We start from the raw sequence: 15,685 nt of genomic DNA on the forward strand, positions 1-15,685 counted from the left end.
AGACATAGGCATACTCACGCCTCCACCCCCACTAAGAGGCAACCCCAGAATTTCTACTACATTTACAAGCACACAGGAGCAGAGCAGTCCTGAAACTCATGTGGCTGCTAAATCAATCTTTTCTTAAAATGTCTGATTAAAGCCACTTTATCTTTAAGGCATTTAAATCCTTAAATATAAAATATCTTAGGAACCTAAGGCCAATTATCCTTTAAGCCACAGAATAAATGTTCATGCCCCTTGATTTTATATCAATATTTTCCTTCACTGGTTTAGCTGGCTATTTTTTAAAGATAATGTATCATAAATACATTTATATATATGTATGTATGTTTAGGCCCCCACAGTATATCAATGTCAAACAACATCGTGTCAAGCTAAGATTCAATTGAGGTAAGTGCTACTGCCAAATTTTCTTGTTCCCAGACGGGCTTTAAGATTATTTTATTGCTTAAAATTTAATTTGTTCCAACTCATGTCTCCATGACAACGTTGGCTAACCCTGCAAATCATTTGAGTAATTGGATATCTTATCTTTCTATTGCTCTCAAATCGAATGATTCTGCTAGAATTGTAACAGCCAATCAAATTTACAGTCCTCCTGAGTAATAGACTTGGAAAAGGAGCCACATTCATCTCCCCTGTGCAGCCATATTAACTAGTAGGGGACAAACAGCAGAATCTGGTCTTCCAACTATACTCCAGATTATAAACAGTGTCAATACTAATATTCTCGCAATGCAAAGTCTACTCAAAAAGCTCTTCACTGACTCTGCCTGAGTCTAAGAAGCAATAATGGCACTCACTCCATAAAAACCAATGAGCAATGTCAATCTCAGCAGTGAGGAAAACTAACAAGGACAAGAGTAATCCCAGAAGCTGATGAGAAAAACTTATTTTAAATCACTTTTTATATATTGAACCCGTGCTACATATGGCCAAAGCAATAGCTAAAGGTCTTGTTTAAAAAACACTGCCGGGGAACTCTGGGCTTTTAAGGGAACTGAGTCAAGTTCTTTGTAAATCAATCAAGAAATAGAAATGAATACAAATATAACAACTAGCAGGAAAACTCTAGGTTCCCTTAGAGATAGCAATAGTCAAAATATCCTTCATTTACTTCAACAGTACCTCAACACCCAAGGTTGTCTGTCAATAAGAAATAGGTTTCTTACTAGGTTCAAAAGTCAGCAGTTCCCCTCTTGAATTTAGCAGTATGATTTTGGCCTTTGGTCAGCTAAAAAGTATGGGCGGTCGATAAACTTCAGAAGGCCAATTCCAGTCTTCTCTACAGTTGTGTAGACACTGGCGCCAAGGAAGCTCATGGCCCAAAAACATGAGAGAGTAATAAGCCTGTTTACAAACGGGAAGGCTCTGAAACCCCAGCCAGCTGGCAAGTCAAAGCACCTGTTAACAACCAGTGCTTCCTCTACAGACAGCTGGGCTACTCACTCCTCAGCCCCTGAGAACAGGCCTACTGGGCTATGCCCTTCTTCATCCTAAGTACTTATCAAACCTAAAATCCTCAACTTTCAGCATGTCAGCTAGAAGCAGTGGTCCATGTCTGTAGCTACTAGGTAAACTGAGGCAGGGGGCTCATGGACCTTGGGAATTCATGACTAACTTGGGTAATTAGCAGAGCAAGACCCCATCTCAAAATAATGACAATAAATATCTGCAGCCACTCTCAAAGGTAATACTTTTCTCTGCCCTTGGATCTTTGCTGTTCTTGTTTTTGGTTCTCCCAATATTAACATTTAGGCAACAGTTGTCAAGTCAACCAACATCTCAAGACCTGTGATAGATAAAGAAAAGTAATTATACCAGTCTTCTACACAGCACTTTACAGATTACATATCAAAAACAAAACCACATGCAGACAGTACCAGCTACACAAACACACACATGCACACATAATACACACACATTCCTGTTTCAACGTTTAAAACTTTCTCTAGCCATACCACTTACCCTAGTAACTATGCAAACAAACCTTTTTATCTTCAGGAGACAATTTCTTCTCAATTTCATAGTTAGTTTTGTTACATTAAAACACACTTACACACCTCTTCTACCATTTGTCCTGTTGAATCTCACTTCTATAAAATGAACCAAGTCTTATTTATTGTTCATCCATCTTTATAAATGGAAAGCAAAACAAAAACTCAACCCACTTTTAAATACTTGAGAGCTATACTGCTGGCTGGTGTATGTTTGTCATTTTTAATGATTTTATAATTTTTAAAGAGTGGAGGCAGCCAACAAGAGATGCATTTTGGTTTTTAATGCTTATGATCAAAGGAGGAAGTCAATAAAATAAGACTTTACAATTACAATGAGAAAAATGAAGTGAATTCAGACAGAGAAAAGAATGCCAGGATTGAAAGACAGACACAAGATGGAAATAGAAGGCCAAGAGTGTGTACGGAGTATATAAGAGCCGCTACCAGACTTGATAACAGCCCTCCCCCTGCGAATGACTATCTGTGGGGAGCTGCTTTGGTCACCACCAATTTTACTTGTCCGGTATTCTTACATACGGAATATTGGAAGTAATGCAATTAATATCCACCACAAAGAAGAGGGAACTGATAGAAAGTTCTTGCAGAGTAATTTCCAAGAAGCTACATGGCTAAAGGACTCAGCAGTTACCCTAACGCCAATAAAGCCTACACACAGTAATGAAACAAGAACCTTTGGCAACCAAAATATTAAGATCTGAACTGGGCATGGTAGCTTACTACAGTAACATAGGCTTGGGGAGGACGAAGTGATCTTGAGTTAGTTCAGCTATAATGGTACAGCTCATCTCAGAAAAATCATGATTGATAGGGAGGGAGGGAGGGAGGGAGGGAGGGAGGGAGGGAGGGAGGGAGGGAGGGAGGGAGGAAAAAATAGGTGTAAAAGATGCCACATGCCTATAATCCCAATCCTTTTAAGGTGGAAACCGGTATTCAAGAGTTCAACTCCAGCCTTCATAGTGAATTGGGGGCTATTAGGGCTCCATGTACCAAACAACAGAAACAACCACAACCACAACAATCTCTGAGTGGAGCAAGCACTTTAACTGTAGGCTGTATGTGGGCAGGATGTCTTTCCTCCATCCCTTTCCATTCTGGACACCCTTTCCTACCCCTAAGTTAACCGTTTTGTTTTCACTCATGAATCTATAGAAGCTTTTCACATGGCATAAAGGCAGCTTGCATTCTGTTCTCCAAATCAATTTCCTCCCCAGACATCACGTAGATGTTCCTGCACAGAGAAAGAACAGCCCTTCCCTTCTAATTCAAAAATCCATACTGCCATTGCCCTTGCAAACTGCGAAACAAGCAGTATCGGCAAGTCACTTGCGTGCTGTAATATATTTACGGTTTACCTCCCTGATGCAGTTTCTTCTCTATCCGAGCCTGTCAATACGCCACTGGACACCACAATTCTATGTAGCTCCGACTCACTATTTGCTCACGGCATAAGAGGGTGCAGGGAATAAACAAAAGCTTGGCTCTTAGAGCCAACCTGCTGTCTGGGAACCTAGCCTCAGGGAGACCACTGTGCTCCCCCATCCAGGGAGCCTCCTTAGCACTTCATACTCCTTTCACCCTCTAGAACTGAAATCTTCAAGTAGGGCACTTTTCACATACACACAAATTTCAAAATTAGCTTCATTTTGCAAAAGAATGACAGAACATACCTTTACTGACTATTAGTAATAAAACAATGTTTCCCCAGCAAACACTGTAGGCTTAAAGGTTCCTTAAAGATCCATTAAGGGGGCCAAAAGCAAGGTGGCTGGAGGTCTGGTATGGCACACAGTCTGGCATTTCCTTTGCATGGGGCCTTGGAGATGGGGAGTGAGGAAGGTGGCCACGTGCATGTGGACTGAGGGGACCGGGTGGATAGTGAGTGTTTCCATCAGTCATTTTTCATCCTTTTTTCTTAGGTAATGTCTTGCACTGAACCTATAACTTACTGACTGGGCTAAAGAAAAAAGCTCAGTCCCCAGTTCTCCACCTTGCACACTGCTAATTGCCTCCAACTCGCTCCCCCCCACCCCCTCCACACACACACACAGGTTAACACTACAGGGGCACAGCACAGAACAGTGGTTACTGCTGGAGATCCAAAGCCAGGTTACATAGAAAGTACTTCACTGGGCCATCTTCCCAAATGAGCCTTCCTATTTAAGTACCAATCTATGTTCTGGGGAAGAAAAGCGCCTTAACACTATATAAGTCAGTAATTTGAACATGCTGAAGCACAAGGATAAGTTTACTTGAAAAAAAGGACCCATTAAGATAGAGCTCCTAACATACACACGAAGACCCCTTCTTCACATCAAATCCCACTAACGCCAGCTGAAAGAGTAAGGCCCTGTCATCTACCAAGCCCACAACTTAACTCTCCAGATCCACTCTTTCTTCAAACGGATAATGCAAGCTCTTAGGAGATGAAGCAAGTGGATCAGGAGTTAGCAAAATAGTTAGCTTTAAGGCCAGCCTTGGCTAGGTTAAGACCATTCCACCCCTAACCCCCTTATACACACCAAAACCAACAACAAGCAAGTAGCACAAAATGTTCTAACTTATAGACTTCAGGCACCATACAAGTGAGTGTTAATGAGTTTTCACTGTGTTTCTCGCTCGTTTCTCTGCATGGTTGTGAACCTGTCCTTTAACTGCTAAGCCATCTCTCCAAGCACTCTCTCCCTTTCTAAATATTTAATTTTAGATAATAAAATGTTTAAGAATGTAAAAACTTAGAAGTTAAAAATATAAAGCAGTGGCTATAATCAAAGATTGGTGACCTTAATCACCAATTCTACTACCAGCTTGCCTGTCTATTAGTGACAAGCAACGGTCCACTCAGTTCGCTCTAAATTCCAGGCTTCAACAACAGCAAAGTATTTTGTCCTTTTTAAAATCCAAATCTAAATATATTAGCATGATGAGCCTCCACATGAACAAAGCCCAGTGGAAAACCAGGAATGATAACCAGCACCTATAAATAACTGCAGCAATCAAGGCGGAGGCAGGCACGTGGTGAGTTTGCCTCCAGCCTAGGATACATGAGACCCTGACTAAAGACCACAGCATAGGGGCTCGGGGTGGAGAGATACTCAGCAGTGTAAGTTCTTGAACGAACCTGAGTCCGTTGAACCTGAGTTCAACAATACACACCTAAATACAAATAAAAGTAAAACAATTTTTTTAAAAAAAGGCTTCATGTACTAGTTCAGACAGCTATGCGCTCCTTAAGCCTGGAAGTCTTGGGGATTTTTGAGCTATGATTACTTGTGAGAAGAAATTGACCCAGGCATAAAAAACATGTCTTTACTTAAGAAGCAGAGTCAGGAGGCTCTGAGTTTAAAGCCAGCCTGGTCTGCACTGCAAGCTGTAGGCTAAACTGAGCTACATAGTAAGACCTTGTCTCAAACGAGCTTTAAAAAAACAAGCATGAGCAATGCTAAGTGCTCAACTGAACAGATTTCATTTTAAATTTTAGCATGAGGATGATTGTTGCTATTCCTGATTCAGGATTTTAAACTGGGTTCCATGAACGTACTCATAGATCTGAATTGTTTCATAGGGCTACTTTAAAAATGGGCACAACTGCTTGGCTTTCTTCTGTTGTTTTTGGTAAAGGACTTCTCACCAAAGAATGGGGATCCAAAATGGTTGCAACCATCACGGGATATAGGAGTATACTAACCACATCAAGTTTGGGATGTATAACTTAACCCCTGAGAACGTAAGATTAATGAGCGACCTACCAGCACACTGTAGATTGGAATAATAAACATAGCTGGAATAATAAACAAGGCGTAAGACAAAAACCTAGATTTGAAACGTGTGGGGTGCCAACCTGCTGTGGGATAACTCTCAGAAAGCCCTGGGGTAAAAATGAACCTGATGGAAGCTGAGGGAGCCAAGTGAATGAAGCTTGAGGAAAAGTCCAAAACGATTAACATAAAGAGACCCATTTGTCTGGATTAAGAGAGCTGCAGGACAGAAAATAAAGGCAGTACAGAAAGGAACAATAATGGGGAAAATACTCAAAGGCAGACATAGAAGGCAGACTGACAGGCAGAATGGCAATTAAAACTTAAAGGAGATCACCGTCCCTAAGCCCCAAGTCCTGAAGCATTCATTCACTATGTGAAAGTGCCTACATTTCCAAGGGTACTAACAGGCCGGAAGAGCAGTTCTCTGACAGTCCTAGGGTGTGTTTAATCAGCCACACTGGGAAAGCCAAAAGGATAGACTGATACATTAGCACAGAGAGTTTCATCCCTACATGTAAAATGTCCAGTCCACTCAAAATGCATACATGAACTCAGCAGTATATGCATGGACTGCAAGGAGGTTAAAAAAAAAAAATGAATCCAGTGATTTGTGCTCAAACTTCCTAGTGAGCAGGATGCACAAGGCATCACAGTGGAAATACCCGGATTGGATCAGTATGCTGCTACAGCAAATCCAGTCAAACATTGCATGCACTCCAGAGGGTTAACAGAACAACATGACTGTGTCCCACATTAGCACAAGCTCATCTTACCTCCTGTAAAGGATAATCGAAATATAGCATCATCTGTTAAGTTATATTGTTCCCGGGTGAGACTGCTTCCACAGTTTTTAAGTTTCATTGATAAAAAATTCAGAATTTTTCCTCTTTATTTTTTTCCCTGTACCAAAAAATGATCAGTACCCCATCTTTGTCAAGAAAAAAGACAAAGTACCATCGACCCTAACCTTAAGAAAAAACATTATGAAAATTTGAATGGTAAAGAAGTCAATGCTATATTCTTCTAATGATTCTGTGGTTGCTTCAAAGTAGGCCAAATAAAACAATTCCTATTTTAAATGTTAAAACTTGAAATAACTGTGCAAAAAAACAGGTTCCTAGATAAACTGTAGTTATCATTTTAAAAAGACATCATAAATGTCTAAGCTGAGAAATTATGAAACTATAACTATAGTTTTATATGGTATTACATACGGAGTACAAGGAAAAGTTCCGTAAACAATATATGAATATCCTATCAAACCATGCCCCAGAAAAAAATAGAAAATCTTTCTCCTACTTATGTGTCCACCTACCCTTAGCCTCCTAACACATATATCCTAGCACTCGTTAAAAGTTCAGATGGGTATGTAAAATACTTGCCTATGAATGTGTAGGCCTTGGGTTCTATCCCAAGCACTACAAAGTTTCAAGGCATGGATGTGGGGTGGAGTGTACAGTTTTTCACATTAAGTATTGTATTATACACTTGTAGAGAATTCTTCAACAAAATTATAAGGGCTACTCTAAAGGTATAAACATTCAGTTTTGTCACAGTTCAAGGACAGCTGGAGTACCCTTTCAAACTATCAGTAAGCAATGGAGATGGACGGGTTGACTGAGGCAAAGTCTCCTGGACTGCTTCCTGTTGCTTCTTTATTTAATCTACTTCTAGAAGCCACAGTAGGAAAACAACAAAGACTCAACTGTACAGAAATGTATAATGGTCGGTAAACCAGTAACTAAATCTACCTTTCAATACCACTCGAGGTGATTTGTTTACTGAAGAAAGGTTTTTCTGTTTGTGGTTCTTAAACTCTATTTAGTAGACCATCTTAAGTGCTCCAGTACAAAGCTCCCCTCAGTCTTTACACAGAGTGCCGAATCTGTAAACATGTGCTAGTGTGGCTCGTGCACTGGGTAACAGGCTTGAATTCCTTCTCATCTTTACTTTATAAAGGCACAAGCTGAGGGCCTGGGAACTTGTTCATGAGATGCCCAGTCCCAAGTATCAGAAGCAGATGACAGACCTCAGGGTCGGCCTGAGGCAGTACAGTCAGGTGGGAGAGGTGCTGAGAGCTTCCCAGGTCCAATTCTTTGTCTGAGGCCAGCTTGGATATACAGAGGTCCCGTCTAAAAAGCAGCAGTAGCTCTTGCAGAAGACGCTTCCCAGTTCCCAGCACCCACACAGGATGGACCACAAACACATGCAACGCCAGCTCCAGGGGATCCAACTCCTTTTTCTGACATCCTCATGAACCTGTTGCAACATACTTGCTGTACTGTAGAAACCCCCAACATAGATATAACTGAATAGAAATCTTTCTTTTTTAAAAGCTAGCAATTATGATAACTAGTTTTCTGATGCCTCCTTAATTTTCTAGCCAGATTCTGCACATCCCTTCCCCGAATACAAGCCATAGACAAAAACTAGACAAGGGCTGGGGGAAAAACTGTTATGCAATAAGAAATCAAGCCTGTTTGCTTTTGTTTAAAAAAAAAAAAAATCCGCAAGCTAATCTTGTCCTCCAGACTCCAGGCATTAAACACACCAGCTTTATCTCTTTGAACTTATGATTGTAAAGGACAAGCCAGGCTCATGAAAACCAAGTTAAGAGACACTCCAATCTTGATGACAGCTACTCTCTTTGTACTGCAAAGTGATTTAAACCTAGTAAAGCTTAAATCTAAGTGCTGCCCTCTGACTAGTCATCCTGGGCCTGTTGTTGGGGGGAGGGGAGTCTCTCAGGGTTGGAGGGTTTTAACAGCTCAATAGTAGAACAGATATCTGACATGTGTAGTGGTCTTGGGTTCCATCCTTGAAAAGATCTTGGAGCCAATTAAGATGCAAATGCTTATGGCATGCATACACACCCAGGCACACCCAATGTACACATATACAGGCAGGCAAAATAAATAAAATGTGATATCTTAAAATTCTCAAAACAAGAAACTGCAAACAACCAACACACACAGCTAAAATAGTAGAACCTGGGGGCATTGGGCAGCAGAGGATCAGGAGGAATCAAAGTCATTCCTCAGCAACAGAATGGAAAAAGAACAAAGGTAAATTTTATAGGAAAACTAGAAATGCCTCACCTAAGGAATGAATCTCTACCAGTTATTCACAAGCATGCAGGCATCAAATAAAAACCTGTTTTCTAGGAAAAGTTAAAAGCGAGTATCTAAGTTGTGAATGATACCTTCACTCCAAAATTCATTCAATATAAGATACTGTGTTTGTGCTGAAATACCATGTGACTTCACCTAAAGTCAAACCTGAAAAAAATCACCATCTTTCCTTCCACTGTCAAGCTGAAGTCCCAGAGCGCATCCTGCCTGCTCTAACAGACAGCAGTTATAAACTGTGACTGCTTGGCTGCCAGTCTTCAACGAGATTCCTGCAATGTTTATTTTGCTCTTGAATACAATTTAGGATGACAACAGTACTCCTCAATAGGATACAGTTTTCTACCTTCCAGTGGCTGGATCCCCACAAACACCAAATAACTGAAAACCAGCACTGGTCACTTTCCTAACTTGCAAACAGTCATCTGGCCACCTGCTTTTCATTATAAATTTTAACGTTGATCAACACAGAGCAAGTGACCTGGAAAGACACACAGCAGGAGATATAGGTCAGGACAAAGATCCAAAAGTGATTGTACAACTGGCTTCATACTCCCAGGGCAGCCTGAAGAAGGCAGGAAGCAGCTCTGAAAACTCTTGAATCAAGCAATCAGGGCTAAAGTTTCCCTGATGCTGAGCACTGATCTCCAGGTGCTGTCAAGGCAGAAGGAGGTACCTACCACCCAGTGCCTTCTCAATGTGTCAGATAGGAGGCAGACTACCACAGAAAATGATACAGTCAAAGATGAGACCACCACTTAGAGCCGCATCCGTCTGTTCTTTGAGGGGTGGTCTCAACCCTGGCTGACAGCAGATTCAAAATTGCACCCCCACCCCCATCCCCCCACCTCTCCACCCCCCAACCCCCCCACCCCCGCTTTACTGCCAAGCTGGTAGAGGTATCTGCCACCACATTAGGCTTATATCTCTATCATCATACAGAAAAGATATAGAGGTGATACAATACATCTTGTTTCCCAGACTATTAAGGGACACAAGGACACAACAAAAAATTATAGTTCATACACTGGGGATCAGCTCTTGAACCCAGACTCACACCAGCTTGTTATTTTCAATGTAATTTTCAACACGTCTGTGTTCTCGGAATTGCCTTGCTTTCTCACGAATTGGTCCCACCTCTCTGCTGATCGGAAATAAAATTTACCACCCACACGGGAAAGAGAAAGGCATCAGCAACCTATTAAAATCACTAAGGGAAAAAAACTGTCTCAATAAGCTGCCTTTTGTGTAAGCAGCCACAGAATGGAGGAGAAATGGTCCTGGGAAGATTATATCAGCAAGTGTTGACACAACATAAACATGGACATTGGGCACCACACCAAGTAAGGAAACCACAATTATACTGCTCTTGATTTGGATGTACTTCCACTTTAAAACTCCCAGACAGAGAAGTCAGTGGTGAGATCTTGACAAAGCTGTTGAAAGCTAGGAAGGAAAAGCAGGAGCTGTACTAGAGACAAATCTTAGCAGCATTCAAGTGCTCTCCCTGCAAAATTCCCCCATTGCTACCCTTTCTTCAGTAACAAAGATGTTGTCAGAAATGACAATTTTTTGTGTCCCCTGATGATGCCTTGCTAGCATTTGGTTATAAGCCATAAAGCAGGAATAATTTCAGCCTGTCAGGAGTCTTGCTAATGCCCAGTTTCCCCCTAGAGAGAATTCCTGTCAAATCTAATGAGAGCTGCAAAGGCCCTCTCTACAATATAATGAGCACTTAGACCATGCTGGTGATCAGGCGGCAAAAAGCATCAATTTGAGCCTGGCTACACCCTGGGGGCCAGGCGTCACTAGTTTTAATAAGAATTATGATCACCAACAGCACCAAATGCCTTCTCAAAACTTACTATTAACATGTGACATTCAGAAGGATGTTTTTCAAATGTAAGATCACTTTAAACTAAATTACAGCACTACTTTGCAAACCATACTAGTAAATGAAGGGTCTGTCAGCATTTACAATAAAATGTAAATTTCAGGGGGCTTAATACTCTTACTATGAAGAATATGGTGTATCTTAGCTTCCTACTTCAAATGACTGGCCAAATTACACACAGGGTATTATTAACATATAGGGTCATACAAAAAGACAGTATATACCCCACATATGCACAACACAGAACAGTACAGAACCCAAGAGAAAACTTTGTTCACCCCAGGGTCCAAACTACCCTCCTGGCTCCTTCCTCCTTTTCTCTACATTGTAAATAAAAATCCACCAGAACCCAGAGCTACACACCTTTCTGCTACCCAATAAGGCCAATGTTTATCACAGGACCCAGAGGTGCTTGCTGTTCGATTGCACAGGAGTCACTAAATCCTTCTAGTTTATGTGCTTAAGAAAAAAACTAAGGGCTCAGATTTCATACCAAAAAAGAGTGTCCTACAGAATAACTTAAATAATGCAAATTAAACACCTACACCAACTTTATTTACACACTTAATTTAAATACCCATAGACCAAAGATATTCTAGCTATCATTGACTTAAAACCTCAACTTAGCACTAGCCATAGAAACACCCAAAAAACAACCCCACATAAAGAATTTGCAAGTCAGTAAAACAAACACTTCATGAAAGGTTCATTGCATTACTAAGGAAAGGCTCTGAACTTTGTGCTCTGAGAACATGTATCTGAGAACAGATCTAATATACGAGATTATGAAATCTACGATGAATTAAAAATCAAAGAGTACAGAGTTACAAAAGCAGAATCCAACTCTGAAACAAACTTACTTAATGAAAATCTTTGAATATAAGGAAGATCTGAAGGCTGAACTAATCAATTTCTCCACCATGCCCTGGCCGGTCAGCCATGCTCTTTAATTTAATGAAACAAGGGTCTGAGATGAAACAGCACATATACATCAAGTAAGAAATGTATTGTTGCACTTTGAAACGTGTCCAACTGTGCAACTTCATCTGATGATAATTTTTTAAGAGTCAATCGATTTCTAAAAGACTTATTGTACCAGCATTTTGATAAAGTGAATGTCAGCATATCTCCAGAACACTTGCCCCCTGCCATTAATGCTTTCTTTGGCAGACAATGAGTACTCAATTGAGGGTCCTTTGGGCTGAGCAATCATTTAGCTTTTCTTCTCTTATGAGGTCCTTAGTGTCTTGTTCCAGCTCAATACTCTTTTTATACACCATTATAGTAGCCATAAGTGTGAATTTTATGGGAACTTGCAAAAGCAAGTCACTGCTAAAGCTTTCCAGTCACTAATCTTCCCTGCTTTTAAAACCACTAAGGCTGAGGCACCTTCCAACACGCTCATTGGCCGTAAAAGGACAGGTTTTTTTTTTTTCACCTCCAAATCTGCATCAACTGAGAAGTTTTTCAAAAACATGTTTGCTAATAAGCCACTAATGCTGAGTGTCACTTTATGGAGCCCCAAAGCATAAGAGCACTCTAAAGTCATGCACTTTATCACATCCAATTAAAGAAACGCCCAAGTACCCCTCACGCCCCGCATTTTATACACAAACATATGAAAATATTAACTGATCTAAACGCCAGGAAGCACAAGATATCTGAGATCTTTAAAGGAGGAATCCATCCATGTGGAAAGGTAAGCTGAGTTCCTGTCTACCCTAAGCATTTCCGAAGCATCTCACCTACCTAGCCTTATAACCATGAACAAACAAACAATCCTTATTGCAGAGTGCTAACACCAACTCAAAGAGGGGCAGAAAAATAGCCCACTAACACCCACCCCTTAACATGCAGTGACCGAGGACAAAGCCAGTACAGTAAAATCCTATAAACTGATTTCACAGCTTAAGATTTAGCTAAAGCTTACCTGTTTATGCATTTCAATGTTTAATCCATATGACATTTCATAATACTGTAAAGAAAAGAACCAAGCATGTCGTTACCTCCTGTTTGCAGCAAGGACACACACAGTATCACATAAAGAGGAAAGGTGCCCCTGGCTCTGATACCTACCATCACGTAGTGCCTCTGCATTTCTGTCTTTTCACTTGCCAATTTCTCACACTCCAATTTCAGACTACAAAAACAAAACAGGAAGCTTAAGGTAAACATTATGTCACTTGTTTTAACATCTGTCTCACATATTTGCACTTCAAGCAAAAACAGAGTGGAAAAGTTGTAGGCTGGGACAACGTCCTAAAAGCTGTCTTTGTATTCAATGCTGGGAAAGAAGGTGGGCAATGGAGACTACCCCCAACTACTGTTCTTGTTGTTCGTGGGGACGCTCGGCTGGTAGAAAGGCCAAGAACTGAAAATCCTATCAAAGCAGATTCCTCAGCTGTCCTCCCTCTCTTACCGCACCTTTGCACAGCCTGCTTTCTCCAGCACAGGCAGTCTTCAGGTTTGAAAACTTAACTGGTAAAGTCACTCCGTACAGTGACTAGCGCCTTTCAGAACCTTCTGAGCCCCTGCCAAGGTATGACAAGCAGCTACAGCAATGAAACCAAGTGGGTTGAAGTTCTTCTGCCCCTGTCCAGTAAACTGTGTGTGCAAGTATGCCTCACGTTCTGGAGAGCTGATATAAAAGGAGATAAGAGGTCAAAAAATCAGAAAGCCCCTGACAAATTTAAGAAAACTCACACCCAAGCCACCAAGCTTTTCCTCCCGTTCTTTTCTTCGGCATGACAAAAGTAAAAATCTCCTTCAAAGTTATTGCTTAGCTCCAATGAGTCAAAACTCATAGTAAAAAACTAAGTAGCTTTTCTGGAATATTCACTATAGATGGTGGCTTTAGCTAGAATTTCCACTAACCAATCCATAGAAGGTATCTTTACGTAACGAACTCAGAACAGAGGTGAATGTGACTCTTGTCTCCTGGTCTACCCAAACACCCCAGAGTGTGGGCCACACACATTATCTACACCTTACCACCTAATCACCCTTGATGGGCACTGATAAACGCATCTAGCCTTCCCTAATGGACTTTGTCTCAGACAATCCAATTTTCTCGTATGGCAAACAGCGATTGCAACATGGCTTTGCTTTCCTGAACACACACTCCAGGACTGAGCCATTGATTGAACCCATGTTTCAGTTCAGCCTGTTGCAAAATAAATAAACGAAGCGCAAATATTGACGTTTCTCATGCAACTCCAAAACACACGAAAAGGGACTCCCTGGAAGAGCCACAAATGCGCAAAGGGGGAAACAATGGGAGGAGGAGGAGACAACAGAAGGGACGGCCCAGGAAGAGCTACGAAAGGGGGGTGACATGAATGACAGGGCTCAACTGTGACTCCACACGCCACCGCCTGGACACAAGCCCTAAGTACAGCAGCCCTAGCAGCCTGGCTGTGTGTGAGAAGGGGGCAACCCCCCCGCCCCCAGGTGACCACTACCCGGAGCCGGTCGACACGCACCTGTGATACTGCGCCTGCAGGAACTGGAATTCCTCTTTAATCCGGTCCAGAGACTCCGGGATAGTGAACTTAAAGGGCTGGCCTGCAGCTTGGTGCGGCGTCTGCAGGTGACCAGCAAGGGGGACCAAGGGAGGAGATATGAGGATGAGGGCAGAAAGCAGAAAAGTAAAAGGGAGAAGCGGATGGGACATAAACAAAAACAAAAAAATAAATAAATAAAGTTAGAAGTGGTGGAAAACAGAGGCCCAAACTCGAGCCCTCGGTTCACTTTAGAAAGGGAGAAAGCGTATCTTCCTTGGGCCCTAATTTCTCAAAAGGCTCAGAAATAAGTCTGCCTCCAGTGCGGACAGTGCGTGCCCAGTGCTCTGGGGTGACCCGGCCCGGAGGGGGCTGAGAAGGCCCAAATCAGAGCTTCGATGTCCAGGCCGCCCCTCCCCAACCGGTGCGAGAAAGACCCGGGACCTGGAGATGAAATGCCAACTCCCTCTCCGGCCCCCAGTCCCGGAGTGACCGGGCCGCACTGACTACTGTAAACAGGCGAGGCGAGGGCAAAGCAGGGCTCACTTCGGCCTCGGGATAAGCAGGCTGTGACTGCGCGACGCCCGTCCGCCCGTCTAGACATCCAGTGGGAGGGGGGCCGGGCAAGGGGAAATTGGGCTTCGTGGGCTCCCCGCGCGGGGCAAGGTCCCACCCGCGCCGGCGACTCACTGGGTGCCGGCTCTGCGGGAACATCGCTCTGGCGGCAGCCGCGGCTCTGTTCCGGGATAGCTCTATCCTCCGCGCCACTTCCAACTTGAATTCCGCCGAGGAACGCGAAGCGGCGCAGCAGCAGGCCGGCGCGCGGGGCACTCGGGATGCAAGGCCAGGGCGCGACGGGTGCGGCCCCCGCCCTCAGGGCCACATCGCCGGCGGCTCGGCCCCGCGCTCGCGAGTCTGCGCAGCGGGGGCGCCCGAACCTAGGGTGGCCCTCCACCCGGTGCCCCCCGCGCGCTCCCTTCCGCCGGCTCACGAATGCAGGAGAGCTGTGTGTCTCCTCCCTGCGTCGGCGGCCGCGCAGGTGGCGCCTTGGCTAAAACCCACGTAGACAGCCAGCCGCGAGCGAGCGCCGCGTCTCGGGTCGGGAGGTCACCCGCCCCCACGACGGTGTGCTCCCGGGTCACCGGTGGCTTGTCCACCGGCGTTGCAGAGTCTCCGGCGGGGCGTGCGGGGTCCTGGCAGAGTCACGCCAGTTTGCGCCCTCCCTCCAGTCCGTGGCTAGTGCTCCCGGTGCAGCTCTTTGGCCGCCCGCCGCGCCTCTACCCCGGGCATCAGGCCGCCGTGCGCTCTCCGCGGCTCCAGCGCTCCCTGCGCCTGCCTTCCCCTCCTCGGCTCTTAGCAAAGGGCTGACCAGCTCCTGCCA

The 15,685-nt window shown here is 43.5% G+C and overlaps 1 protein-coding gene across 11 annotated transcripts in view; it reads right to left on the reverse strand.

The window, feature by feature from the left end:
* Positions 1-15,083, reverse strand: part of Tle1 (TLE family member 1, transcriptional corepressor) — an 86,258-nt gene extending 71,175 nt beyond the window's left edge. For all 11 annotated transcript variants that reach the window (XM_052176663.1, XM_052176662.1, XM_052176664.1 and 8 more), the window contains exons 1-4: positions 14,995-15,083; positions 14,287-14,387; positions 12,881-12,944; positions 12,735-12,779 (exon numbers count right to left, since the gene is read on the reverse strand). In XM_052176663.1, the coding sequence (XP_052032623.1) occupies positions 12,735-12,779; positions 12,881-12,944; positions 14,287-14,387; positions 14,995-15,018 (234 nt within the window). In that variant the 5' untranslated portion in view covers positions 15,019-15,083. The remainder of the gene's footprint in view (positions 1-12,734; positions 12,780-12,880; positions 12,945-14,286; positions 14,388-14,994) is intronic.
* Positions 15,084-15,685: the final 602 nt, after the last annotated feature.

This window comes from Apodemus sylvaticus, chromosome 3 (genome assembly GCF_947179515.1).
Source record: "Apodemus sylvaticus chromosome 3, mApoSyl1.1, whole genome shotgun sequence".
NCBI lineage: Eukaryota > Metazoa > Chordata > Mammalia > Rodentia > Muridae > Apodemus > Apodemus sylvaticus.